General features: G+C 48.4%; 1 protein-coding gene across 1 annotated transcript in view; it reads right to left on the bottom strand.

The window, feature by feature from the left end:
* The window catches only part of LOC136610274 (A.superbus venom factor 1-like), a 193,999-nt gene that overhangs the window by 141,664 nt on the left and 24,614 nt on the right, over positions 1 to 27,721 (bottom strand). The window contains exon 3 of the mRNA XM_066589506.1: positions 1,197 to 1,356. Within this exon, the coding sequence (XP_066445603.1) occupies positions 1,197 to 1,356 (160 nt within the window). The remainder of the gene's footprint in view (positions 1 to 1,196; positions 1,357 to 27,721) is intronic.

Genomic DNA, 27,721 nt, shown 5'->3' with positions numbered 1-27,721 from the left:
GCGCTGTCACTGCTGGGGGCCGCTGTAGGGGGCACTGTCACTGCTGGGGGCTGCTGTAGGGGGCGCTGTCACTGCTGGGGGCCACTGTAGGGGGCACTGACACTGCTAGGGCTGCTGTAGGGGGCACTGTCACTGCTGGGGGCCGCTGTCACTGCTGGAGGCCGCTGGGGGGGGGGGGGGGGGGCGCTGTCACTGCTGGAGGCCGCTGTGGGGGGCGCTGTCACTGCTGGGGGCCGCTGTCGCTGCTGGGGGCTGCTGTGGGGCCGCTGTCACTGCTGGGGGCCACTGTGGCGGGCACTGTCACTGCTGGGGGCTCATCATTACTGACATGAGTTAGGGGGAGGCTGCGAGAGGCGAGGGCCTGTGCTATGGGTGTTTTGGGTTTATTATATACAGTTATATATTACAATTATAGATTTTTGTTATTTAAACTATAAATATCGCAAATTTATGTTTTTTTCTCAAAGTGACACACCACCTGAGTTATGCTCGGTTTTTTGGCGAATTTTGACACACCGAGCTCAAAAGGTTGCCCATCACTGTTATATGGTACATTAAATAGCACCATTGAAAAATACAACTTGTCCAGCAAAAAACAAGCCCACATACAGCAACGTCGATGGATAAATAAAGGAATTACGATTTTTTTAAAGGGGACGAAAAAAACCCGAAAATGGTTAATAAAGATTGCAAGCTTTTAACGTAATGCTGGACTTTCTCCATTCTCCTGTGCATCAGTTGTAGTTTCCAGACAGTCTGTGCGTGGAAGCATCTGTAGGGGAACTGGTTTCTGGTTTGTATTTTTCCTAAGGGGAACATTCACTCTCAGCCTACATTCACCTGGTGCCCCCATATTAGCTGGTTGCCAGCACTCTGTGACCGCATCGGTCACACGCAGCTAAGGCAGACCTTAGATTTAATAGCTCATGGCATCTTGTTCCTCTTGTTTTTTTAAAAAGGTTCCAGTGAATTTTGGTGACCCTATGTACTGGAGGCTCCCAGCCAAACTGCATGCTCCACCTCTATAGGGATCGATCCTCTGATTTTCAAACACAAATCTCCTGCTTCCCATCATCAAATTACATGATGGAGTTCTGGGTCAACTTGATTTATAAGTAAAAGAAACAGAACTTTACGATGTGTAGCAAGGTGTCAATGGTGCTGGTGTGTACAAGGAGACGGTAAATGTTTTTTACCTCTGGATCCCGGAGTGTAAATAGTTTTGTCCGTCTGAATGAAGATGTAACCACTATGGAAAGACACAAGGACGATCTTCTCAATGGTGCACTGCAGTGAACTCACTTGGACAGATACATACGTTTCCTTTGCTTCTTGCAGGAGATCCTGAGATTTAATCTTGATTCACAAAAACAACAAAGTAACTATATATTGTAATAGTTTCTGATTTAGAAATATATATATTTACAGTATATATGCTAGCTGATATACCCGGATTCGTCCGAGTTAATTTGATACAGCTGTTTACGTGTTGTTCGCACTGAAAATTATATGAAGTCATGGTTACTTTAGAGGAACTGAGGAATAAAATATGTATACACATAAAGGAGCATTAGATTCTCCTCAGACTGCATGTACTGATGTCACAAGCAAAGGGAATGGCTGTTTTGCTACAAGTAATATCAGACAAGGTAAATTCATGTTGATATTTCATTGGAATACACAAGCTTCATATTATGCCATTTCTTATTTCTGTCCGAGCTATGATGGAGGCGTTGATATGAGTCTAAATTTCAAAGTTTTAGATAAAGTTTTGTGTCGATCTACTATGCTGCTTTACTGTTATAGACGACTTTAGTTAGCTGCAAAGGATCTAGTTGTCCTCAGTTTTTGTGACACATAAGTCTGTATACTATGTTAATAGAATGCCGAAAGGGAGTAGTGGTTCCTATAAAAGACCTCTGAGGAGGTGCAGTAAGTAAAGCAGCCTCACAAACAAAAGAAAATAGCTGTGTCACTATGAGTAATATCAGGCAAGAGAGGATCTGTATGTTACATCTACAAATTTATGTCGCTATATGAATAGATTACCAGCTTTATGTTATGCCATGTATCATGTATGTCCGGGCTATGTAAGAGGTGTCAGCATTTGTTGCAACTTTATGGTTTAAGATGAAGTTATGTGTCAATCTATTATGCTGCTTTACTGCTTTAGGCTGCATTCCCACGAACGTATATCGGCTCGGTTTTCACGCCGAGCCGATATACGTCCTCCTAATCTGCAGGGGGAAGAGGATGGAAGAGCCAGTAGCAGGAACTGAGCTCCCGCCCCCTCTCTGCCTCCTCTCCGCCCCTCTGCACTATTTGCAATGAAAGGAGGCGGGACGGGACGGGGCGGGGCTAAGTTCCGTGAATTAGCCCTGCCCCATCCCGCCTCTCCCCATTGCAAATAGTGCAAAGGGGCGGAGAGGAGGCAGAGAGGGGGCGAGAGCTCAGTTCCAGCTCCTGGCTCTTCCATCCTCCCCCCACCTGCACATGAGGACGAAGTATATCGGCTCGGCGTGAAAACCGAGCCGATATATGTTCGTGGGAATGCAGCCCCAGAAGGCTTTACTTAGCTGTAATGGACCTGATGCTATAGTATTTTCAGTCTATGTGATATAGAAGCTTGTATACCATGTCAACAGCATGCTGAATGGGAGTAGTTGTCCTGGTATGAGAGCTCTGAGGAGTTGTAGTAAGGAATAGGATTAGAGATAGGCAAACATACTCGGTAAGGCCGATTTCGCAATCGAGCACCACGATTTTCGAGTACTTCACTACTCGGGTGAAAAGATTCGGGGGTCGCCGGGGGGCGGGGCGTGGCGTGGTGGAGCGGGGGGTAGCACCGTGGAACAGGTGGGAGCTCTCTCTCCCTCCCTCTCCCCCCCACTCCCCTCTGCAACCCCTCGCTCACCCACGGTGCCCCCCGAATCTTTTCACCCGAGTAGTGAAGTACTCGAAAATCGCGGGGCTCAATTGCGAAATCGGCCTTACCGAGTACGTTCGCTCATCTCTAAATAGGATGTGAATGTGGGCGGGTCCTGACACAATGAATTTCATTAAGCTGCTTCCAATTATTTTAATTAAGGAGTTTTAAAAGTCTGTGCATGTCATTTGTGATCAGAAGTGAACAAGGCTTGTGTGTTAAAGCAAAAATGCATATTCTGATTGTGAAGCATAATGTGAGAACATGAAGAAATAAAGGAAAAGGATTTTTGCACCTGCTTACAGGTGAGCCACACCCTGCAACAGGAAGTGAAAGGGCGTGTCCCTGCAGTCCTATGTCAAAGCACAGATAACAGTGATAGGTACTGCTATAATGATGTCCCTGCAATGTTAATTTATTCTTTACAACTGTGTTTTATATTCATTCAGTATTGTTATTGTTTTGGTATTAAAGACTAGAGTTAGTCTCTATTAAATGGGGTTTGGTGTGTTTTTTGGGACGTCTAGAACCAATTAATTGAATTTACATTCATTCCTATAGATACAATGTCCTCAACTAACATTGATTTCTACTAAAGTCCATTGCTTCCAGACGGATTAATGACGTTAGTTGAAGTTCTATTGTGTGTGTGTGTGTGTGTGTGTGTATATGTGCATTTTATGTCACACTTTGGCTCTGAATAGCAATTTTGTCTACACATCTATCAGTTGTCAATTGCATACAATTATATAATGATGTGCTCAGATTCTATTTGGCAGTCCTATAGAGATGAATGGAACAGCAGTATGTATGCTCGGCTGCTGCTCAATTCATATGAGGGGACATGCAGCCCTGTTCTTGTGATTGGTGGGGAGGGATCCAAGCAGTCGGACCCTCATCGATCAGGCATTTGTCCCCATCCTGTGGATAGTTAAAAAGTTTACATCTTGGAACAGCCCATTTAAGACCAAAACTGGAAAGGTCCTTACAAAGTTGTGAGGGGTTAATTCTAGTTTTCCCTTTTACCTTGAATAAATAAGAGAAAAATAAGTTTTAATTTCTCTGTCTGAAATATTATCTTTCTGTATTTCTTTATGTTCTTGTTCTCACACGAGTTCTTATCTATCCTCCCTTTTTCTTCCCTTCTGGGAAAGTATCCTTGAATACTTTTTACTTTGATAAACTGATCATAATATGTTGATGTACTGTCCTGGGAAACCGGGTGTCTTTGAAAGGAGTATTATTGATTGTCTTCTCCAGATGTCCAGCGACCTTGGAGATGCGCTGTGATTAAATCTTATATGAGAAATTTTCCCTTTATATTCTGTATCTTGCAAATAAACTTCACTTCGCTTCTAGGCATCGCATGTCATATATGGTTGTCCATTTGCGTCGTCTATGAGTACTCATATCTAAGACTAATTCGGAAGCAGACAGCATCAGCTGAACGGTCTGATCAAAGACCCCCCCTAACATTACTTGGCGCCCAACGTGGGGCAGAAGCTAACTCCTTACCTGCAGCCAATACCTGACGACCCTACCTGCCGACCAGCCGGACCAGAGGCCACGGGACCCCAGATCTACAAAACACCGGTGTAAGGTAAGCCCTTGACTTGCCACTCCAGCTCTGGGCTCCCCTGACTTCCCGTGTTGACAGGAGGTGAGTTGCTGCATGTTTATAGGACGCTTCTGGCTGTTATTTTTTGGTGTTCTTAGTAACTGTAATAGACGGAAAAACCCATATGTGTATATTGCCATGCTGTCTGCTGTGTGCTGTAGAAATTATTGCTTTTTTTGCCGGACTCATAATGTTAGCTGTAATTTGTTATAAGATTACTGAAGCCGCGTATAAAGGCAAGCCGTGGTCCCCCCTTATGCCCGTAAGAAGGAAAGAGATTGCAAATAGAATTCCTGCCAGTACTTGGCAGAAGGGCCATAGAATTCCTGCTAGTTGCGGAAGGGACACAAGTCCATAGAATTCCTGCCAGTACTTGGCAGAAGGGCCATAGAATTCCTGCCAGTATTTGGCAGAAGGGACGATAGTGGTAAATTAAGAAGTAAGTCCATGAGAGAAGGGGAAGGGAAGGACATTTGTAGGCAAGCCTATAAAGTATATGTACTAAATTGTTAGAGCAGGCAGGGTATAGCATTGGACCCTTAGCATTGGAATAGGTTTGCAGAAAGCGTCTAAAGGGGCAGTAGTGAGCCCTGGAATCCCCCTACTGACATCTATACAGGTACAACTTTTGGGTTGCGAGAAGCCTAGGTAGAACAGGACTAACTTTAAATAGTAACTCCTGGGGAAATCTTCTTTTGTAAAAGAGGAAAAATAGAGTCAGGAAAGGGATAAGAGGGCTCTAAGAGCAGACAATACGGGAAACGTACAGGGCAAGGAGTATGCCTATATGGAAAACAGCTAGAGAAATAGCAAAGGACAGAGAAAGCAAGTTAGCCGTGGGGAGAGAATGTAGCAAGTTGTTGAGAAAAGCAGGTGTTTAGAATTTTGGGAGAATGGAATCTTAGACCAGCAAGTTTGGGAAAGATTCAGAGATAGCCAAAGGTTGGATAAAAGTATGTTAGACAGATGGATTGAGGCAAGTGTAGATACGGCAGTAATGGGTTATCAGAGAAAGGGAATCCATTTAGTCTGTGTTCCTTTGGGACATAAAGCAAGTTCATGCAGAATCTATGGACAATTATGTGACAAATAAACATTATTGTTTGTCTTGTATGTCTTGATGTTATGTAATCTAATCTTTGCTGTACGTTTTAGTCTCCTTCATACAAGTGTAAGAAAGTTATACCCCACTCACATCTGTGGGGGATTTTAAGAATACAAGGGTTAAAAATGTGGAAAAATGTTGCGCTGTTAGAAGCGCTTAGCATGTTGTCTTTTCTATGAGTTTAACTATCCCCTGCCATCTGTGTTTCACAGTCTGTGCAGAGAAATATAACTCTTATAATTACTAATGATTAATGTTGTTTAAAGTCTGAATGTTCTAGCCGCTTTCTAAAATCTTAGCTATTGTTCTGTTTCATAGAGAGATAAGATTCAGGGTCATAGAAAGAAAGACAGACTTTGATGAAATAAGAAACTTGTAATGAATTACGGGAATTATACGGTTTTAAAAATAGAGAACATAGGGATTTTAAGGTATATTTTTGCTTTTTGTGTAAATGTCAGTTCTGTGATTGGTTGGACGTCTGTATCACTGCTAAATGCTGTTAGTATTGTACTGTCTCTGAGAGAATGTTCTGTAGGAGAGACACGCAAATGGCCAGTATCAAAGGGGTGGAGCTAGATGATGTAAAAGTACATAATGTTTCATCCCTCTCTTCTCCGAAAGGAGGGGTGAGAAGCTTGGGCAGTTAGGAAAAGTTTTTTTCAAATTTGATGAGACATTGCAGGCAGGATCAGATTAATAATGAATTTGCTTAAAGAATATCATATTCCAATGTGGATAGATGTTTGTGGATTATTCTGCCTTATTGTAATTCATGTCTCTGTTATTTGTACTGATATCTTACAAGCCTTATCTGCATCCATCAAATTCTCACCAGATGGATCGGTACGGGTTGAGACCTCAGGTGACAGTTCAGATGAGTTTTGTAAACTAACTGCTCTCTTGGTAGATTCGGCTCATGTATTTGTCTTGACAGCTACTGCAGAAACTCAGCTTTCTGCAGGTCCTGACGAATAGTAAGCCACCTCCAAGACAGACATAGGGAAATTGAATATACCCCCTATGATGGTAAATCTGAAGCCAGGATACGCACCCCTGGTTCAAACAGTATCTCTTTAGTTTCCCACAAGAAAAATGCTGATTGGGGAACAAGTGGGATACTTGGTTCCGATGGGGGATTTACGTGAGATACGTTCTCCAGCAAACACCCCTCTTTTTGCAGTAAAGAAAAGACGCTGAAGGGTCGTGATTAGAGATGAGCGAGCACCAAAATGCTCGGGTGCTCGTTACTCGAGACGAACGTTTCGCGATGCTCGAGGGTTCGTTTCGAATAACGAACCCCATTGAAGTCAATGGGCGGCCCGAACATTTTTGTATATCGCCGATGCTCGCTAAGGTTTTCATTTGTGAAAATCTGCAAAACCCAAGAAAGTGATGGAAATGACACAGCAACGGATAGGGCAGGTGAGGGGCTACATGTTGGGCTGCATCTCAAGTTCACAGGTCCCACTATTAAGCCACAATAGCGGCAAGAGTGCCCCCCCCAACAACTTTTACTTCTGAAAAGCCCTCATTAGCAATGTATACCTTAGCTAAGCACCACACTACCTCCAACAAAGCACAATCACTGCCTGCATGACACATTCCGCTGCCACTTCTCCTGGGTTACATGCTGCCCAAACGCCCCCCCCCCCCACGACCCAGTGTCCACAGCGCACACCAAACTGTCCCTGCCCAGCCTTCAGCTGCCCTCATGCCACGCCACCCTCATGTCTATTTATAAGTGCGTCTGCCAGAGGAAAAGCAGGCACACACTGCAGAGGGTTGGCACGGCTAGGCAGCGAGCCTCTTTAAAAGGGGTGGGGCGATAGTCCACAATGCTGTACAGAAGCAATGAGAAATGCAATCCTGTGCCACCTCCATCTGGAGCTGCACATGTGGGCATAGCAATGGGGAACCTATGTGCCACACACTATTCATTCTGTCAAGGTGTCTGCATGCCCCAGTCAGACCGCGGTTTTATATAAATAGTCACAGGCAGGTACAACTCCGCAATGGGAATTCCGTGTGCACCCACAGCATGGGTGGCTCCCTGGAACCCACCGGCTGTACATAAATGTATCCCATTGCAGTGCCCTGGACAGCAGAGCTAACGTCAGATTAAATGCAGGTGGGCTTCGGCCCACACTGCATGCTCCAACCTGACCGGGGTTTTTAATTCATAGACACAGGCAGGTACAACTCCCTATTGTGAAGTCCCTGTGGACCGACAGCATGGGTGGGTGCCAGGAAGCCACCGGCGGTACATTAATATATCCCATTGCATTGCCCATCACAGCTGAGGTAATAATGGGATGTTTAATGCAGGTGGGCTTCGGCCCACACTGCATGCCCCAGTCAGACCGGGGTTCATTAGAAGTGGACACATGCAGTTACAACTCCCTGTGGACCGACAGCATGGGTGGCTTCCTGGAACCCACCGGCGGTACATAAATATATCCCATTGCATTGCCCATCACAGCTGAGGTAATAATCTCATGTTTAATGCAGGTGGGCTTCGGCCCACACTGCATGCCCCAGTCAGACTGGGGTTCTTTAGAAGTGGACACATGCAGTTACAACTCCCTGTGGACCGAGAGCATGGGTGGGTGCCAGGAAGCCACCGGCGGTACATTAATATATCCCATTGCATTGCCCATCACAGCTGAGGTAATAATGTGATGTTTAATGCAGGTGGGCTTGGGCCCACACTGCATGCCCCAGTCAGACCGGGGTTCTTTAGAAGTGGACACATGCAGTTACAACTCCCTGTGGACTCACAGCATGGGTGGCTCCCTGGAACCCACCGGCGGTACATAAATATATCCCATTGCAGTGCCCAACACAGCTGATGTTACGTCAGCTGTAATGCAGGTGGGCAAAAAATTAATTGGATTACACTGTAGGCGAGGGCCCCCAAAAATTGGTGTACCAACAGTACTAATGTACCTGAGAAAAATTGCCCATGCCCAACCAAGAGGGCAGGTGAAACCCATTAATCGCTTTGGTTAATGTGGCTTAATTGGTAACTAGGCCTGGAGGCAGCCCAGTAAAAATAAAAATTGGTTGAGGTGAAAGTTTCAACGCTTTAATGAGCATTGAAACGTATAAAAATTGTTTAGAAAAATTATATGACTGAGCCTTGTGGGCCTAAGAAAAATTGCCCGTTCGGCGTGATTACGTGAGGTTTCAGGAGGAGGAGCAGGCGGAGGAGGAGGAATATTATACACAGATAGATGAAGCAAAAAGGTCCCCGTTTTGGATGGTGATATAGAACGATGCTTCCATCCGTGGGTGCAGCCTACGTATTGTTTAGGTATCGCTGCTGTCCGCTGGTGGAGAAGAGAAGTCTGGGGAAATCCAGGCTTTGTTCATCTTGATGAGTGTAAGCCTGTCGGTACTGTTGGTTGACAGGTGGGTACGCTTATTCGTGATGATTCCCCCAGCCACACTAAACACCCTCTCTGACAAGACGCTAGCCGCAGGACAAGCAAGCACCTCCAGGGCATACAGCACGAGTTCAGGCCACGTGTCCAGCTTCGACACCCAGTAGTTGTAGGGGGCAGAGGCGTCACCGAGGATGGTCGTGCGATCGGCTACGTACTCCCTCACCATCCTTTTACAGTGCTCCCGCCAACTCAGCCTTGACTGGGGACCAGTGACACAGTCTTGCTGGGGAGCCATAAAGCTGGCAAAGGCCTTGGAGAATGTTCCCCTGCCTGTGCTGTACATGCTGCCTGATCTCTGCACCTCCCCTGCTACCTGGGCCGCGGAAATGCGCCTTCGGCCACTAGCGCTGTCGTATGGGAAGTATACCATCAGTTTGTCCACCAGCGCCCTGTGGTATAGCATCATTCTCGAACCCCTTTCCTCTTCGGGAATGAGAGTGGAAAGGCTCTCCTTATACCGTGGGTCGAGCAGTGTGTACACCCAGTAATCCGTAGTGGCCAGAATGCGTGTAACGCGAGGGTCACGAGAAAGGCATCCTAACATGAAGTCAGCCATGTGTGCCAGGGTACCTGTACGCAACACATGGCTGTCCTCACTCGGAAGATCACTTTCAGGATCCTCCTCCTCCTCCTCTGGCCATACACGCTGAAAGGATAACAGGCAAGCTGCATCTGTACCCTCAGCAGTGGGCCAAGCTGTCTCTTCCCCCTCCTCCTCATGCTCCTCCCCCTCCTCCTCCTCCTCCTCCTCCTCTGGCCATACATGCTGAAAGGATGACAGGCAAGCAGCATCTGTCCCCTCAGCAGTGGGCCAAGCTGTCTCTTCCCCCTCCTCCTCATGCTCCTCCCCCTCCTCCTCAACGCGCTGAGATATAGACATGAGGTTGCTCTGACTATCCAGCGACATACTGTCTTCCCCGCCTCCGTTTCCGATTCCAAAGCGTCTGCCTTTATGCTTTGCAGGGAACTTCTCAAGAGGTATAGCAGAGGAATGGTGACGCTAATGATTGCAGCATCCCCACTCAGCATCTGGGTAGACTCCTCAAAGTTTCCAAGGACCTGGCAGATGTCTGCCAACCAGGCCCACTCTTCTGTAAATAATTGAGGAGGCTGACTCCCACTACGCTGCCCATGTTGGAGTTGGTATTCCACAATAGCTCTACGCTGCTCATAGAGCCTGGCCAACATGTGGAGCGTAGAGTTCCACCGTGTGGGCATGTCGCACAGCAATCAGTGCACTGGCAGATGAAACCGATGTTGCAGTGTCCGCAGGGTGGCAGCGTGCGTGTGGGACTTGCGGAAATGTGCGCAGAGTTGGCGCACCTTTCCGAGCAGGTATGACAAGTGTGGGTAGCTTTTCAGAAAGCGCTGAACCACCAAATTAAAGACATGGGCCACGCATGGCACGTGCGTGAGGCTGCCGAGCTGCAGAGCCACCACCAGGTTACGGCCGTTGTCACACACGACCATGCCCGGTTGGAGGCTCAGCGGCGCAAGCCAGCGGTCGGTCTGCTCTGTCAGACCCTGCAGCAGTTCGTGGGCCGTGTGCCTCTTCTCTCCTAAGCTGAGTAGTTTCAGCACGGCCTGCTGACGCTTGCCCACCGCTGTGCTGCCACGCAGCGTGACACCGACTGCTGGCGACGTGCTGCTGCTGACACATCTTGATTGCGAGACGGAGGTTGCGTAGGAGGAGGAGGAGGAGGGTGGTTTAGTGGAGGACTCATACACCGCCGCAGATACCACCACCGACCTGGGGCATGCAATTCGGGTGGTGGGTAGGACGTGAGCGGTCCCAGGCTCTGACTCTGTCCCAGCCTCCAGTAAATTCACCCAATGTGCCGTCAGGGAGATATAGTGGCCCTGCCCGCCTGTGCTTGTCCACGTGTCCGTTGTTAAGTGGACCTTGGCAGTAACCGCGTTGGTGAGGGCGCGTACAATGTTGCGGGAGACGTGGTCGTGCAGGCCTGGGACGGCACATCGGGAAAAGTAGTGGCGACTGGGAACCGAGTAGCGCGGGGCCGCCACCGCCATCCTGCTTTTGAAAGCCTCCGTTTCCACAAGCCTATACGGCAGCATCTCTAAGTTCATCAATTTGGCAATGTGCACGTTTAACGCTTGAGCGTGCGGGTGCGTGGCAGCGTACTTGCGCTTGTGCTCAAACAGTGGCGCTAGCGACGTCTGGACGCTGCGCTGAGAGACATTTCTGGATGGGGCCGAGGACAGCGAAGGTGAGGGTGTGGGTGCAGGCCAGGAGACGGTAGTGCCTGTGTCCTCAGAGGGGGGTTGGATCTCAGTGGCAGGTTGGGGCACAGGGGGAGAAGCAGTGGTGCAAACCGGAGGCGGTGAACGGGCATCGTCCCACCTTGTGGGGTGCTTGGCCATCATATGCCTGCGCATGCTGGTGGTGGTGCCTCCCCAGCTGATCTTGGCGCGACAAAGGTTGCACACCACTGTTTGTCGGTCGTCAGGCGTCTCTGTGAAAAACTGCCACACCGTAGAGCACCTTGACCTCTGCAGGGTGGCATGGCGCGAGGGGGCGCTTTGGGAAACAGTTGGTGGATTATTCGCTCTGGCCCTGCCTCTACCCCTGGCCACCGCACTGGCTCGGCCTGTGCCCACACCCTGACTTGGGCCTCCGCGTCCTCGCCCGCGTCCACGTCCTATAGGCCTACCCCTACCCCTCAGCATGGTGTATTACCAGTAGTGCAGAAACAGAACGCTGTAATTAAATGTGCTGCTTATTGGCCTGTGGTTGGAGGCTGACTTCGTTTACGGAACGCTAGGAAATAATTTGGCGCAAGCCTGCTGTAACACTTAGCTGGCTGCGTATGATTTTGTAGAACTACTACACCCAGCACAGACAGACCCAGAACACTGAGCACAGTGACAGGCAGGCCAAATAGATTTTTTGCCCAAATTTTTTTAGCAAAGGCCCACTGCCTATATTCAATGAATATGTCTTCTGTCCCTGCCTCCACACTTCTGTCCCTGGAGTATGTCACAGAACTGCAGAGTGTTGCACTGTCAACTGCAACACAGCAGTGATTTCAGAGCCCAGACAGAGCCAGGAAATAATTTGGCGCAAGCCTGCTGTAACACTTAGCTGGCTGCGTATGATTTTGTAGAACTACTACACCCAGCACAGACAGACCCAGAACACTGAGCACAGTGACAGGCAGGCCAAATAGATTTTTTGCCCAAATTTTTTTAGCAAAGCCCCACTGCCTACATTCAATGAATATGTCTTCTGTCCCTGCCTCCACACTTCTGTCCCTGGAGTATGTCACAGAACTGCAGAGTGTTGCACTGTCAACTGCAACACAGCGGTGATTTCCGAGCCCAGACAGAGCCAGGAAATAATTTGGCGCAAGCCTGCTGTAACACTTAGCTGGCTGCGTATGATTTTGTAGAACTACTACACCCAGCACACACAGACCCAGAACACTGAGCACAGTGACAGGCAGGCCAAATAGATTTTTTGCACAATATTTTTTAGAAAAGCCCCACTGCCTATATTCAATGAATATGTCTTCTGTCCCTGCCTCCACACTTCTGCCCCTGGAGTATGTCACAGAACTGCAGAGTGTTGCACTGTGGACTGCAATACAGCAGTGATTTCACAGCCCAGACAGAGCCAGGAAATAATTTGGCGCAAGCCTGCTGTAACACTTAGCTGGCTGCGTATGATTTTGTAGAACTACTACACCCAGCACAGACAGACCCAGAACACTGAGCACAGTGACAGGCAGGCCAACTAGATTTTTTGCCCAAATTTTTTTAGCAAAGGCCCACTGCCTATATTCAATGAATATGTCTTCTGTCCCTGCCTCCACACTTCTGTCCCTGGAGTATGTCACAGAACTGCAGAGTGTTGCACTGTCAACTGCAACACAGCAGTGATTTCAGAGCCCAGACAGAGCCAGGAAATAATTTGGCGCAAGCCTGCTGTAACACTTAGCACACACAGACCCAGAACACTGAGCACAGTGACAGGCAGGCCAAATAGATTTTTTGCCCAATATTTTTTAGAAAAGGCCCACTGCCTATATTCAATGAATATGTCTTCTGTCCCTGCCTCCACACTTCTGTCCCTGGAGTATGTCACAGAACTGCAGAGTGTTGCACTGTGGACTGCAATACAGCAGTGATTTCACAGCCCAGACAGAGCCAGGAAACAATTTGGCGCAAGCCTGCTGTAACACTTAGCTGGCTGCGTATGATTTTGTAGAACTACTACACCCAGCACACACAGACCCAGAACACTGAGCACAGTGACAGGCAGGCCAAATAGATTTTTTGCCCAAATTTTTTTAGCAAAGGCCCACTGCCTATATTCAATAATAATATTAATATGTCTTCTGTCCCTGCCTACGCACTTCTGTCCCTGGAGTATTACTGCAGGGCGCAATGCTCTGCACGGCCGATATACCAAAAAAAAAAAAATGTGCAACACTGCAAAAAGCAGCCTCCACAGTACTGCACACGGTTAGATGTGGCCCTAAGAAGGACCGTTGGGGTTCTTGAAGCTTACAATAACTCCTAACACTCTCCCTATAGCAGCTCCAACACGATAGCACTTTCTCTCAGCTATGTCAGAACGCATCTGTGGCGAGCCGCGGGAGGGGCCCATTTTTTATACTCGGGTGACACCTGATCTCCCCAGCCACTCACTGCAGGGGGGTGGTATAGGGCTTGAACGTCGCAGGGGGAAGTTGTAATGCCTTCCCTGTCTTTCAATTGGCCAGAAAAGCGGGCTAACGTCTCAGAGATGAAAGTGAAAGTAACCCGAACATCGCGTGGTACTCGTTACGAGTAACGAGCATCTCGAACACGCTAATACTCGAACGAGTATCAAGCTCGGACGAGTACGTTCGCTCATCTCTAGTCGTGATGACTCACACGCTTCCTTGTGCTGGAAGGTCCTGAAAGCATATTGGGAACCGATGTGATGGGACCCTTGGGATGTTGTATCAAACTTCACCCGTCCGGTGAGGCTCGTATACACCCGGGGTCTGAAAGTCACCCGACCTTCTGTCGGATGGCAGCAGACCTAGCGACACCTCTCCCTGTCCTCACTTTTACGCACGCAGAGGAACAAGCTCTTAGTGTCGTTCCTTCGAGCCTTTGGGCTACCAGTCAGACGGACCTCGGCAGACTGTCAGACCTAAAGGAAGGGGGAAAAGCCCCCTTGCTCTGTCAGTACCCCCTGGCACATGTCTAGAAAGATGCAATTGCAGACACTGTCACTTCTTTATGTCAACTTAAAGCCCTTAAGGAATGTGTCTCCCCAGCCAATACCCCTTTGTTCCCCGTTAAGAGAAAGAGTATAAAGGGCCAGCCAGACTGTCAGTATTTGTTTGCATTTATTTTCAGAGGAAAGCAGTACTGTTGGACAGTGCTGCCACAGGGGGGACAGAATAGCCCAAACCCAGTTCACCAGATGCATGAAGCTGGTATTAGACGCCTGGCCAATTCCCGAGGGCACCGCCCTCTTGTAATATGTTGATGACTTACTTTTGTGTGCTCCTGACCCAAATAGTTGCCTCAATGCATCACTAAGCCTTTTGTGTTTCCTCCATCAGAGTAGAATGGCTGCAAAGCCAGCAAAGACAAACTTCAGTTCTGCAAGTCCCACGTAGTGTTCCTAGGCCACTGCCTAGGTCCGGGTACCAAACACCTGACGCCGGAATGCACGAAGGTGGTAAGTGACATGCAACTTCCCACCTCCCATGCTCAGTTGCGTACCTTCTTGGGACTTGTCTCATACTGTCGGCCATGGATACGCTCTGCCTCCATGACCATGCAGCCTCTGTACGACTGTTTGGGTTCACAGCCATTTGCCCTGACCCCGCGGGCTAAATCAGCCTTTCATCAGCTGAAAGTACAGATAACCAGTGCACCCGCACTGGGGCTGCCAGACTATGACAAACCCTCCCAAATGTACGTCACTGAGATGGCGGGACACGCCACCGCGGTACTGACACAAATGCAGGGTGACAAAAAGCGACCTGTAACATACTACAGTGCCCATCTTGACGCGGTCGCTAGAGGGTCTCCATCATGCGTCCGAGCGGTTCTAGCAGTTCAGGCACTACTGGACAAAAGTTCTGATGTTGTCCTAGATCACACCATGGTGATCTACACCCCACATGACATACATGGTATCCTGACTCAGGTAAGCCGTCGTCATCTGTCTCTTGCAAGACAGATAAAAATGGAACTCGCAGTACATTCCTCCTCAAACATCTCATTCCAAAGGTGCACCACCTTGAATACAGCCACCTTACTTCCATTAGGTGACGTAGATTCAAATGGGGGAGTAAGTACAGGGGACCAGTTGTTTTACAACTCCCTGACTGACGAGCAGGAGGCATTTGACACCGAAAGCCAGCATGACTGTGTGGCCCTTATGGCCCAGGAAACGGCTGGGTTTGCGCATGTCACAGACAAGCCCCTGCAGAACCCCCAGTTTGAGCTGTTTATGGATGGATCCAGATACCTGAATGACGAAGGAAGGTTTGTAACAGGTTTTGAAGTAGTCACACTGAATGAGATACTTGTACAAAACCACTGCTGCCACACATGTCAGCGCAGGAGGCTGAGCTCCGTGCTCTAACTGAGGCCTGTACGATTGCGAAAGGTACCACTGCTAACATCTACACTGATTCCAGGTACGCCTTTGGTATTGCACACGATTATGGAACCATCTGGCGGTCCAGGAGCTTTCTCACGGCACAAGGCAAGCCCATTAAGAATGGTGTATCAGTAGGTAGATTAATGCAGGCCATCATGTTGCCGGAACAAGTGGCCATAATAAAGGTTAAAGCACACACGCAGGGGCAGTCACCGGAGAGCAAGGGGAATGATAGGGCAGCCAAGGCTGCAGCTCTCCTGGCCAGGACGCAAGACCCCGTGTGCTGTAAGTTGGATATTGGTCCCACCACTCTTGTTGATGTGGGATTTGGCGTCACACAGGATGAAGTGGAGCAGTGGACCAAGGCAGGAGCTAGGTACGTAGATGATGTATGGAAAATGGGAGACAGAGTGTGTTTACCAGCGGCTGCCTACCCCCTCCTCACCGTCCTAGCTCACGGGACAGTGCATGCCTCTCGGAATGCCATGGTTTCTGTTGTGGACAAGGTATGGTATGCTCCAGCGTTCGACAGGTTGGTGAAGGCATATGTGAAGGCATGTGAAGTGTGCACCCTGCACAATCCAGGTCAAGTGGTAAGGACCCCCCTTCCCCCGGAAGTGCACACCCAGACCACTGTATCCCTTTCAGAGATTACAAATCGATTACATCCAGCTTCCCAAATCAGGAGGCAGGTATGAGTACGTCCTTGTGTGCGCGGACCTGTTCAAAGCCACCACACAATGTACAGCGACTTAACTTGTGTCAGAACTTGTATGTAGATTTGGGGTACCAGAGACAATTGAGAGTGACAGAGGTACACATTTTACAGGTGAAGTGATGCAAGAGGTGATGTCAGCCCTTGGGGTGGAACAAGCGTTCCACACTCCATACCACCCGCAGAGTTCAGGCAAAGTGAAAAGACTAAATGGTACGCTTAAGTTAAAAGAAGTTTTGTTTGGCTCTGTGCCAAGATTGGGGCTGTATCATCCACAGGCCCTACAGCAGGGCTATGGCACAGTAACTGAATATGTAAAGCACCTGTGTGACCAACTAAAAGTAACAAAGAATCTAGTCTTTTCTTCCATTCCAGACCCAGACAACTTAGAGGGATCACACTCTCTGCAACCTGGAGACTGGGTGGTTGTAAAGAGGGGCCCTATCAAGTCCTGCTGACCACACCTACTTCTGTGAAAGTTGAAGGAACTGTTGCTTGTTTTGGGACTAATGAGACTTTTCATGCCCTGCTTTGCCCCCCCCCCCCCCCTATGAGAAGGAAAATGAAGGACATTTTGTTTATTGTTGGACTTTTTGGACTCCTCACTCCATGCTTCGCCCCTATGAGAGGGTGCAAAATGACAATGCCCAGAACCACTTTGTTAGACACCACCAAATACTGATAGATGGACTAAACACCTCACAGGTGAAGGACTGTTGGACTTGCCCACACGCACCTGGTGCCACTAGTCTTCTTTTCCTGGTTGTTCCTGTTCGGCCGAAAGAATTACTTGCATGGACAAATGAAAACTCAGAAACCAGGGTTAGCTGGTGGGGTAACACATTTAGTTTTTGAACCCTGCCAATTGTTTCTCTAGTTTAGGAGGTTGGTTTATGGGAATCCTACAAAGTATACTTCAAATGGTAATGATTTTGCTCGTCATATGTGTTGCTTTAAAGTTAATCATGTCTTGTATCACACATTGTAGTGAAAAGGCTTTTGCTAAACTTTAACCCAGATGGACTTCGGGACCACCACATGACTCGAGGGAATCTGGCAGGAGCTGGCACCACTCGGGTGAATGTACCTAGCATAATGGTGGACCCAATGTCCAAATGGGGGAATTTGAGGGGTTAATTCTAGTTTTCCCTTTTACCTTGAATAAATAAGAGAAAAAAAGGTTTTAATTTCTTTGTCTGAAATATTATCTTTCTGTATTTCTTTCTGTTCTTGTTCTCACACGAGTTCTTATCTATCCTCCCTTTTTCTTCCCTTCTGGGAAAGTATCCTTGAATACTTTTTACTTTGATAAACTGATCATAATATGTTGATGTACTGTCCTGGGAAACCGGGTGTCTTTGAAAGGAGTATTATTAATTGTCTTCTCCAGATGTCCAGCGACCTTGGAGATGCGCTGTGAGAAATTTTGCTTATATGAGAAATGCTTATATGAATGCTTATATGAGAAATTTTCCCTTTATATTCTGTATCTTGCAAACAAACTTCACTTCGCTTCTAGGCATCGCATGTCATATGTGGTTGTCCATTTGCGTCATCTATGAGTACTCATATCTAAGACTAATTCGGACTAATGAGTACTCATATCTAAGACTAATTCCGACTAATTTTGGAACGTCTAGAACCAATTAATTGAATTTACATTCATTCCTATAGAAACAATGTCCTCAACTAACATTGATTTCTACTAAAGTCCATTGCTTCCAGACGGATTAATGACGTTAGTTGAAGTTCTATTGTGTGTGTGTGTGTGTGTGTGTGTGTGTGTATGTGCATTTTATGTCACACTTTGGCTCTGAATAGCAATTTTGTCTACACATCTATCAGTTGTCAATTGCATACAATTATATAATGATGTGCTCAGATTCTATTTGGCAGACCTATAGAGATGAATGGAACAGCAGTATGTATGCTCGGCTGCTGCTCAATTCATATGGGGGGACATGCAGCCCTGTTCTTGTGATTGGTGGGGAGGGATCCAAGCAGTCGGACCCTCATCGATCAGGCATTTGTCCCCATCCTGTGGATAGTTAAAAAGTTTACATCTTGGAACAGCCCATTTAAGACCAAAACTGGAAAGGTCCTTACAAAGTTGTGAGGGGTTAATTCTAGTTTTACCTTTTACCTTGAATAAATAAGAGAAAAATAAGTTTTAATTTCTCTGTCTGAAATATTATCTTTTTGTATTTCTTTATGTTCTTGTTCTCACACGAGTTCTTATCTATCCTCCCTTTTTCTTCCCTTCTGGGAAAGTATCCTTGAATACTTTTTACTTTGATAAACTGATCATAATATGTTGATGTACTGTCCTGGGAAACCGGGTGTCTTTGAAAGGAGTATTATTGATTGTCTTCTCCAGATGTCCAGCGACCTTGGAGATGCGCTGTGATTAAATCTTATTTGAGAAATTTTCCCTTTATATTCTGTATTTTGCAAATAAACTTCACTTCGCTTCTAGGCATCGCATGTCATATATGGTTGTCCATTTGCGTCGTCTATGAGTACTCATATCTAAGACTAATTCGGAAGCAGACAGCATCAGCTGAACGGTCTGATCAAAGACCCCCCCTAACATTACTTGGCGCCCAACGTGGGGCAGAAGCTAACTCCTTACCTGCAGCCGATACCTGACGACCCTACCTGACGACCAGCCGGACCAGAGGCCACGGGACCCCAGATCTACAAAACACCGGTGTAAGGTAAGCCCTTGACTTGCCACTCCAGCTCTGGGCTCCCCTGACTTCCCGTGTTGACAGGAGGTGAGTTGCTGCATGTTTATAGGACGCTTCTGGCTGTTATTTTTTGGTGTTCTTAGTAACTGTAATAGACGGAAAAACCCATATGTGTATATTGCCATGCTGTCTGCTGTGTGCTGTAGAAATTATTGCTTTTTTTGCCGGACTCATAATGTTAGCTGTAATTTGTTATAACATTACTGAAGCCGCATATAAAGGCAAGCCGTGGTCCCCCCTTATGCCCGTAAGAAGGAAAGAGATTGCAAATAGAATTCCTGCCAGTACTTGGCAGAAGGGCCATAGAATTCCTGCTAGTTGCGGAAGGGACACAAGTCCATAGAATTCCTGCCAGTACTTGGCAGAAGGGCCATAGAATTCCTGCCAGTATTTGGCAGAAGGGACGATAGTGGTAAATTAAGAAGTAAGTCCATGAGAGAAGGGGAAGGGAAGGACATTTGTAGGCAAGCCTATAAAGTATATGTACTAAATTGTTAGAGCAGGCAGGGTATAGCATTGGACCCTTAGCATTGGAATAGGTTTGCAGAAAGCGTCTAAAGGGGCAGTAGTGAGCCCTGGAATCCCCCTACTGACATCTATACAGGTACAACTTTTGGGTTGCGAGAAGCCTAGGTAGAACAGGACTAACTTTAAATAGTAACTCCTGGGGAAATCTTCTTTTGTAAAAGAGGAAAAATAGAGTCAGGAAAGGGATAAGAGGGCTCTAAGAGCAGACAATACGGGAAACGTACAGGGCAAGGAGTATGCCTATATGGAAAACAGCTAGAGAAATAGCAAAGGACAGAGAAAGCAAGTTAGCCGTGGGGAGAGAATGTAGCAAGTTGTTGAGAAAAGCAGGTGTTTAGAATTTTGGGAGAATGGAATCTTAGACCAGCAAGTTTGGGAAAGATTCAGAGATAGCCAAAGGTTGGATAAAAGTATGTTAGACAGATGGATTGAGGCAAGTGTAGATACGGCAGTAATGGGTTATCAGAGAAAGGGAATCCTTTTAGTCTGTGTTCCTTTGGGACATAAAGCAAGTTCATGCAGAATCTATGGACAATTATGTGACAAATAAACATTATTGTTTGTCTTGTATGTCTTGATGTTATGTAATCTAATCTTTGCTGTACGTTTTAGTCTCCTTCATACAAGTGTAAGAAAGTTATACCCCACTCACATCTGTGGGGGATTTTAAGAATACAAGGGTTAAAAATGCGGAAAAATGTTGCGCTGTTAGAAGCGCTTAGCATATTGTCTTTTCTATGTGTTTAACTATCCCCTGCCATCTGTGTTTCATAGTCTGTGCAGAGAAATATAACTCTTATAATTACTAATGATTAATGTTGTTTAAAGTCTGAATGTTCTGGCCGCTTTCTAAAATCTTAGCTATTGTTCTGTTTCATAGAGAGATAAGATTCAGGGTCATAGAAAGGAAGACAGACGTTGATGAAATAAGAAACTTGTAATGAATTACGGGAATTATACGGTTTTAAAAATAGAGAACATAGGGATTTTAAGGTATATTTTTGCTTTTTGTGTAAATGTCAGTTCTGTGATTGGTTGGACATCTGTATCGCTGCTAAATGCTGTTAGTATTGTACTGTCTCTGAGAGAATGTTCTGTAGGAGAGACACGCAAACGGCCAGTATCGAAGGGGTGGAGCTAGATGATGTAAAAGTACATAATGTTTCATCCCTCTCTTCTCCGAAAGGAGGGGTGAGAAGCTTGGGCAGTTAGGAAAAGTTTTTTTCAAATTTGATGAGACATTGCAGGCAGGATCAGATTAATAATGAATTTGCTTAAAGAATATCATATTCCAATGTGGATAGATGTTTGTGGATTATTCTGCCTTATTGTAATTCATGTCTCTGTTATTTGTACTGATATCTTACAAGCCTTATCTGCATCCATCAAATTCTCACCAGATGGATCGGTACGGGTTGAGACCTCAGGTGACAGTTCAGATGAGTTTTGTAAACTAACTGCTCTCTTGGTAGATCCGGCTCATGTATTTGTCTTGACAGCTACTGCAGAAACTCAGCTTTCTGCAGGTCCTGACGAATAGTAAGCCACCTCCAAGACAGACATAGGGAAATTGAATATACCCCCTATGATGGTAAATCTGAAGCCAGGATACGCACCCCTGGTTCAAACAGTATCTCTTTAGTTTCCCACAAGAAAAATGCTGATTGGGGAACAAGTGGGAGACTTAGTTCCGATGGGGGATTTACGTGAGATACGTTCTCCAGCAAACACCCCTCTTTTTGCAGTAAAGAAAAGACGCTGAAGGGTCGTGATTAGAGATGAGCGAGCACCAAAATGCTCGGGTGCTCGTTACTCGAGACGAACTTTACGCGATGCTCGAGGGTTCGTTTCGAATAACGAACCCCATTGAAGTCAATGGGCGACCCGAGCATTTTTGTATATCGCCGATGCTCGCTAAGGTTTTCATTTGTGAAAATCTGCAAAACCCAAGAAAGTGATGGAAACGACACAGCAACGGATAGGGCAGGTGAGGGGCTACATGTTGGGCTGCATCTCAAGTTCACAGGTCCCACTATTAAGCCACAATAGCGGCAAGAGTGGGCCCCCCCCTCCCAACAACTTTTACTTCTGAAAAGCCCTCATTAGCAATGCATACCTTAGCTAAACACCACACTACCTCCAACAAAGCACAATCACTGCCTGCATGACACATTCTGCTGCCACTTCTCCTGGGTTACATGCTGCCCAAACGCCCCCCACGACCCAGTGTCCACAGCGCACACCAAACTGTCCCTGCCCAGCCTTCAGCTGCCCTCATGCCACGCCACCCTCATGTCTGTTCATAAGTGCGTCTGCCAGAGGAAAAGCAGGCACACACTGCAGAGGGTTGGCACGGCTAGGCAGCGAGACTCTTTAAAAGGGGTGGGGCGATAGTCCACAATGCTGTACAGAAGCAATGAGAAATCCAATCCTGTGCCACCTCCATCTGGAGCTGCACATGTGGGCATAGCAATGGGGAACCTATGTGCCACACACTATTCATTCTATCAAGGTGTCTGCATGCCCCAGTCAGACCGCGTTTTTTTATAAATAGTCACAGGCAGGTACAACTCCGCAATGGGAATACCGTGTGCACCCACAGCATGGGTGGCTCCCTGGAACCCACCGGCTGTACATAAATGTATCCCATTGCAGTGCCCTGGACAGCAGAGCTAACGTCAGATTAAATGCAGGTCGGCTTCGGCCCACACTGCATGCCCCAACCTGACCGGGGTTTTTAATTCATAGACACAGGCAGGTACAACTCCCTATTGTGAAGTCCCTGTGGACCGACAGCATGGGTGGGTGCCACGAAGCCACCGGCGGTACATTAATATATCCCATTGCATTGCCCATCACAGCTGAGGTAATAATGTGATGTTTAATGCAGGTGGGCTTCGGCCCACACTGCATGCCCCAGTCAGACCAGGGTTCTTTAGAAGTGGACACATGCAGTTACAACTCCCTGTGGACCGACAGCATGGGTGGCTCCCTGGAACCCACCGGCGGTACATAAATATATCCCATTGCATTGCCCATCACAGCTGAGGTAATAAATTCATGTTTAATGCAGGTGGGCTTCGGCCCACACTGCATGCCCCAGTGAGACCGGGGTTCTTTAGAAGTGGACACATGTAGTTACAACTCCGTGTGGACCGACAGCATGGGTGGGTGCCAGGAAGCCACCGGCGGTAGATAAATATATCCCATTGCATTGCCCATCACAGCTGAGGTAATAAATTCATGTTTAATGCAGGTGGGCTTCGGCCCACACTGCATGCCCCAGTCAGACTGGGGTTCTTTAGAAGTGGACATATGCAGTTACAACTCCGTGTGGACCGACAGCATGGGTGGGTGCCAGGAAGCCACCGGCGGTACATTAATATATCCCATTGCATTGCCCATCACAGCTGAGGTAATAATGTCATGTTTAATGCAGGTGGGCTTCGGCCCACACTGCATGCCCCAGTGAGACCGGGGTTCTTTAGAAATGGACACATGCAGTTACAACTCCCTGTGGACCCACAGCATGGGTGGCTCCCTGGAACCCACCGGCGGTACATAAATATATCCCATTGCAGTGCCCAACGCAGCTGATGTTATGTCAGCTGTAATGCAGGTGGGCAAAAAATTAATTGGATTACACTGTAGGTGAGGGCCCCCAAAAATTGCTGTACCAACAGTACTAATGTACCTGAGAAAAATTGCCCATGCCCAACCAAGAGGGCAGGTGAAACCCATTAATCGCTTTGGTTAATGTGGCTTAATTGGTAACTAGGCCTGGAGGCAGCCCAGTAAAAATAAAAATTGGTTGAGGTGAAAGTTTCAACGCTTTAATGAGCATTGAAACGTATAAAAATTGTTTACAAAAATTATATGACTGAGCATTGTGGGCCTAAGAAAAATTGCCCGTTCGGCGTGATTATGTGAGGTTTCAGGAGGAGGAGCAGGCGGAGGAGGAGTAATATTATACACAGATAGATGAAGCAAAAAGGTCCCCGTTTTGGATGGTGATAGAGAACGATGCTTCCATCCGCGGGTGCAGCCTACGTATTGTTTAGGTATCGCTGCTGTCCGCTGGTGGAGAAGAGAAGTCTGGGGAAATCCAGGCTTTGTTCATCTTGATGAGTGTAAGCCTGTCGGCACTGTCGGTTGACAGGTGGGTACGCTTATCCGTGATGATTCCCCCAGCCGCACTAAACACACTCTCTGACAAGACGCTAGCCGCAGGACAAGCAAGCACCTCCAGGGCATACAGCGCGAGTTCAGGCCACGTGTCCAGCTTCGACACCCAGTAGTTGTAGGGGGCAGAGGCGTCACCGAGGATGGTCGTGCGATCGGCTACGTACTCCCTCACCATCCTTTTACAGTGCTCCCGCCAACTCAGCCTTGACTGGGGAGCGGTGACACAGTCTTGCTGGGGAGCCATAAAGCTGGCAAAGGCCTTGGAGAATGTTCCCCTGCCTGCGCTGTACATGCTGCCTGATGTCTGCGCCTCCCCTGCTACCTGGGCCGCGGAAATGCGCCTTCGGCCACTAGCGCTGTCGGATGGGAAGTTAACCATCAGTTTGTCCACCAGCGCCCTGTGGTATAGCATCATTCTCGAACCCTTTTCCTCTTCGGGTATGAGAGTGGAAAGGCTCTCCTTATACCGTGGGTCGAGCAGTGTGTACACCCAGTAATCCGTAGTGGCCAGAATGCGTGTAACGCGAGAGTCACGAGAAAGGCATCCTAACATGAAGTCAGCCATGTGTGCCACGGTACCTGTACACAACACATAGCTGTCCTCACTCGGAAGATCACTTTCAGGATCCTCCTCCTCCTCCTCCTCTGGCCATACACGCTGAAAGGATGACAGGCAAGGTGCATCTGTACCCTCAGCAGTGGGCCAAGCTGTCTCTTCCCATTCCTCCTCATGCTCCTCCCCCTCCTCCTCCTCCTCCTCCTCCTCTGGCCATACACGCTGAAAGGATGACAGGCAAGCAGCATCTGTCCCCTCAGCAGTGGGCCAAGCTGTCTCTTCCCCCTCCTCCTCATGCTCCTCCCTCTCCTCCTCAATGCGCTGAGATATAGACATGAGGTTGCTCTGACTATCCAGCGACATACTGTCTTCCCCGCCTCCGTTTCCGATTCCAAAGCGTCTGCCTTTATGCTTTGCAGGGAACTTCTCAAGAGGTATAGCAGAAGAATGGTGACGCTAATGATTGCAGCATCCCCGCTCAGCATCTGGGTAGACTCCTCAAAGTTTCCAAGGACCTGGCAGATGTCTGCCAACCAGGCCCACTCTTCTGTAAATAATTGAGGAGGCTGACTCCCACTACGCTGCCCATGTTGGAGTTGGTATTCCACAATAGCTCTACGCTGCTCATAGAGCCTGGCTAACATGTGGAGCGTAGAGGTCCACCGTGTGGGCACGTCGCACAGCAATCGGTGCACTGGCAGATTAAACCGATGTTGCAGTGTCCGCAGGGTGGCAGCGTGCGTGTGGGACTTGCGGAAATGTGCGCAGAGCTGGCACACCTTTCCGAGCAGGTATGACAAGTGTGGGTAGCTTTTCAGAAGGCGCTGAACCACCAAATTAAAGACATGGGCCACGCATGGCACGTGCGTGAGGCTGCCGAGCTGCAGAGCCGCCACCAGGTTACGGCCGTTGTCACACACGACCATGCCCGGTTGGAGGCTCAGCGGCGCAAGCCAGCGGTCGGTCTGCTCTGTCAGACCCTGCAGCAGTTCGTGGGCTGCGTGCCTCTTCTCTCCTAAGCTGAGTAGTTTCAGCACGGCCTGCTGACGCTTGCCCACCGCTGTGCTGCCACGCGGCATGACACCGACTGCTGGCGACGTGCTGCTGCTGACACATCTTGATTGCGAGACAGAGGTTGCGTAGGAGGAGGAGGAGGAGGGTGGTTTAGTGGAGGAAGCATACACCGCCGCAGATACCACCACCAACCTGGGGCACGCAATTCGGGGGGTGGGTAGGACGTGAGCGGTCCCAGGCTCTGACTCTGTCCCAGCCTCCAGTAAATTCACCCAATGTGCCGTCAGGGAGATATAGTGGCCCTGCCCGCCTGTGCTTGTCCACGTGTCGGTTGTTAAGTGGACCTTGGCAGTAACCGCGTTGGTGAGGGCGCGTACAATGTTGCGGGAGACGTGGTCGTGCAGGCCTGGGACGGCACATCGGGAAAAGTAGTGGCGACTGGGAACTGAGTAGCGCGGGGCCGCCGCCGCCATCATGCTTTTGAAAGCCTCCGTTTCCACAAGCCTATACGGCAGCATCTCCAGGCTGATCAATTTGGCAATGTGCACATTTAACGCTTGAGCGTGCGGGTGCGTGGCGGCGTACTTGCGCTCAAACAGTGGCGCTAGCGACGTCTGGATGCTGCGCTGAGAGACATTGCTGGATGGGGCCGAGGACAGCGAAGGTGAGGGTGTGGGTGCAGGCCAGGAGACGGTAGTGCCTGTGTCCTCAGAGGGGGGTTGGATCTCAGTGGCAGGTTGGGGCACAGGGGGGGAAGCAGTGCTGCAAACCGGAGGCGGTGAACGGGCATCGTCCCACCTTGTGGGGTGCTTGGCCATCATATGCCTGCGCATGCTGGTGGTGGTGCCTCCCCAGCTGATCTTGGCGCGACAAAGGTTGCACACCACTGTTCATCGGTCGTCAGGCATCTCTGTGAAAAACTGCCACACCGTAGAGCACCTTGACCTCTGCAGGGTGGCATGGCGCGAGGGGGCGCTTTGGGAAACAGTTGGTGGATTATTCGCTCTGGCCCTGCCTCTACCCCTGGCCACCGCACTGGCTCGGCCTGTGCCCACACCCTGACTTGGGCCTCCGCGTCCTCGCCCGCGTCCACGTCCTATAGGCCTACCCCTACCCCTCAGCATGGTGTATTACCAGTAGTGCAGAAACAGAACGCTGTAATTAAATGTGCCGCTTATTGGCCTGTGGTTGGAGGCTGACTTCGTTTACGGAACGCCAGCAAATAATTTGGCGCAAGCCTGCTGTAACACTTAGCTGGCTGCGTATGATTTTGTAGAACTACTACACCCAGCACACACAGACCCAGAACACTGAGCACAGTGACAGGCAGGCCAAATAGATTTTTTGCCCAAATTTTTTTAGCAAAGGCCCACTTCCTATATTCAATCAATAATATTAATATGTCTTCTGTCCTTGCCTACGCACTTCTGTCCCTGAAGTATTACTGCAGGGCGCAATGCTCTGCACAGCCGATATACAAAAAAAAAAAAAAGGTGCAACACTGCAAAAAGCAGCCTCCACAGTACTGCACACGGTTAGATGTGGCCCTAAGAAGGACCGTTGGGGTTCTTGAAGCTTACAATAACTCCTAACACTCTCCCTATAGCAGCTCCAACACGATAGCACTTTCCCTCAGCTATGTCAGAACGCATCTGTGGCGAGCCGCGGGAGGGGCCGATTTTTATACTCGGGTGACACCTGATCGCCCCAGCCACTCACTGCAGGGGGGTGGTATAGGGCTTGAACATCGCAGTGGGAAGTTGTAATGCCTTCCCTGTCTTTCAATTGGCCAGAAAAGCGCGCTAACGTCTCAGAGATGAAAGTGAAAGTAACCCGAACATCGCGTGGTACTCGTTACGAGTAACGAGCATCTCGAACACGCTAATACTCGAACGAGTATCAAGCTCGGACGAGTACGTTTGCTCATCTCTAGTCGTGATGACTCACGCGCTTCCTTGTGCTGAAAGGTCCTGAAAGCATATTGGGAACCGATGTGATGGGACCCTTGGGATGTTGTATCAAACTTCACCCGTCCGGTGAGGCTCTTATACACCCGGGGTCTGAAAGTCACCCGACCTTCTGTCGGATGGCAGCAGACCTAGCGACACCTCTCCCTGTCCTCACTTTTACGCACGCAGAGGAACAAGCTCTTAGTGTCGTTCCTTCGAGCCTTTGGGCTACCAGTCAGACGGACCTCGGCAGACTGTCAGTCCCACCGGTAATGGTTTACCTAAAGGAAGG

The sequence above is a fragment of the Eleutherodactylus coqui genome, chromosome 2 (assembly GCF_035609145.1).
Source record: "Eleutherodactylus coqui strain aEleCoq1 chromosome 2, aEleCoq1.hap1, whole genome shotgun sequence".
NCBI classification, from domain to species: Eukaryota; Metazoa; Chordata; class Amphibia; order Anura; family Eleutherodactylidae; genus Eleutherodactylus; species Eleutherodactylus coqui.
Note: the sequence above shows the minus strand (reverse complement) of the source record. Positions and strands in the feature narration are given on the sequence as shown.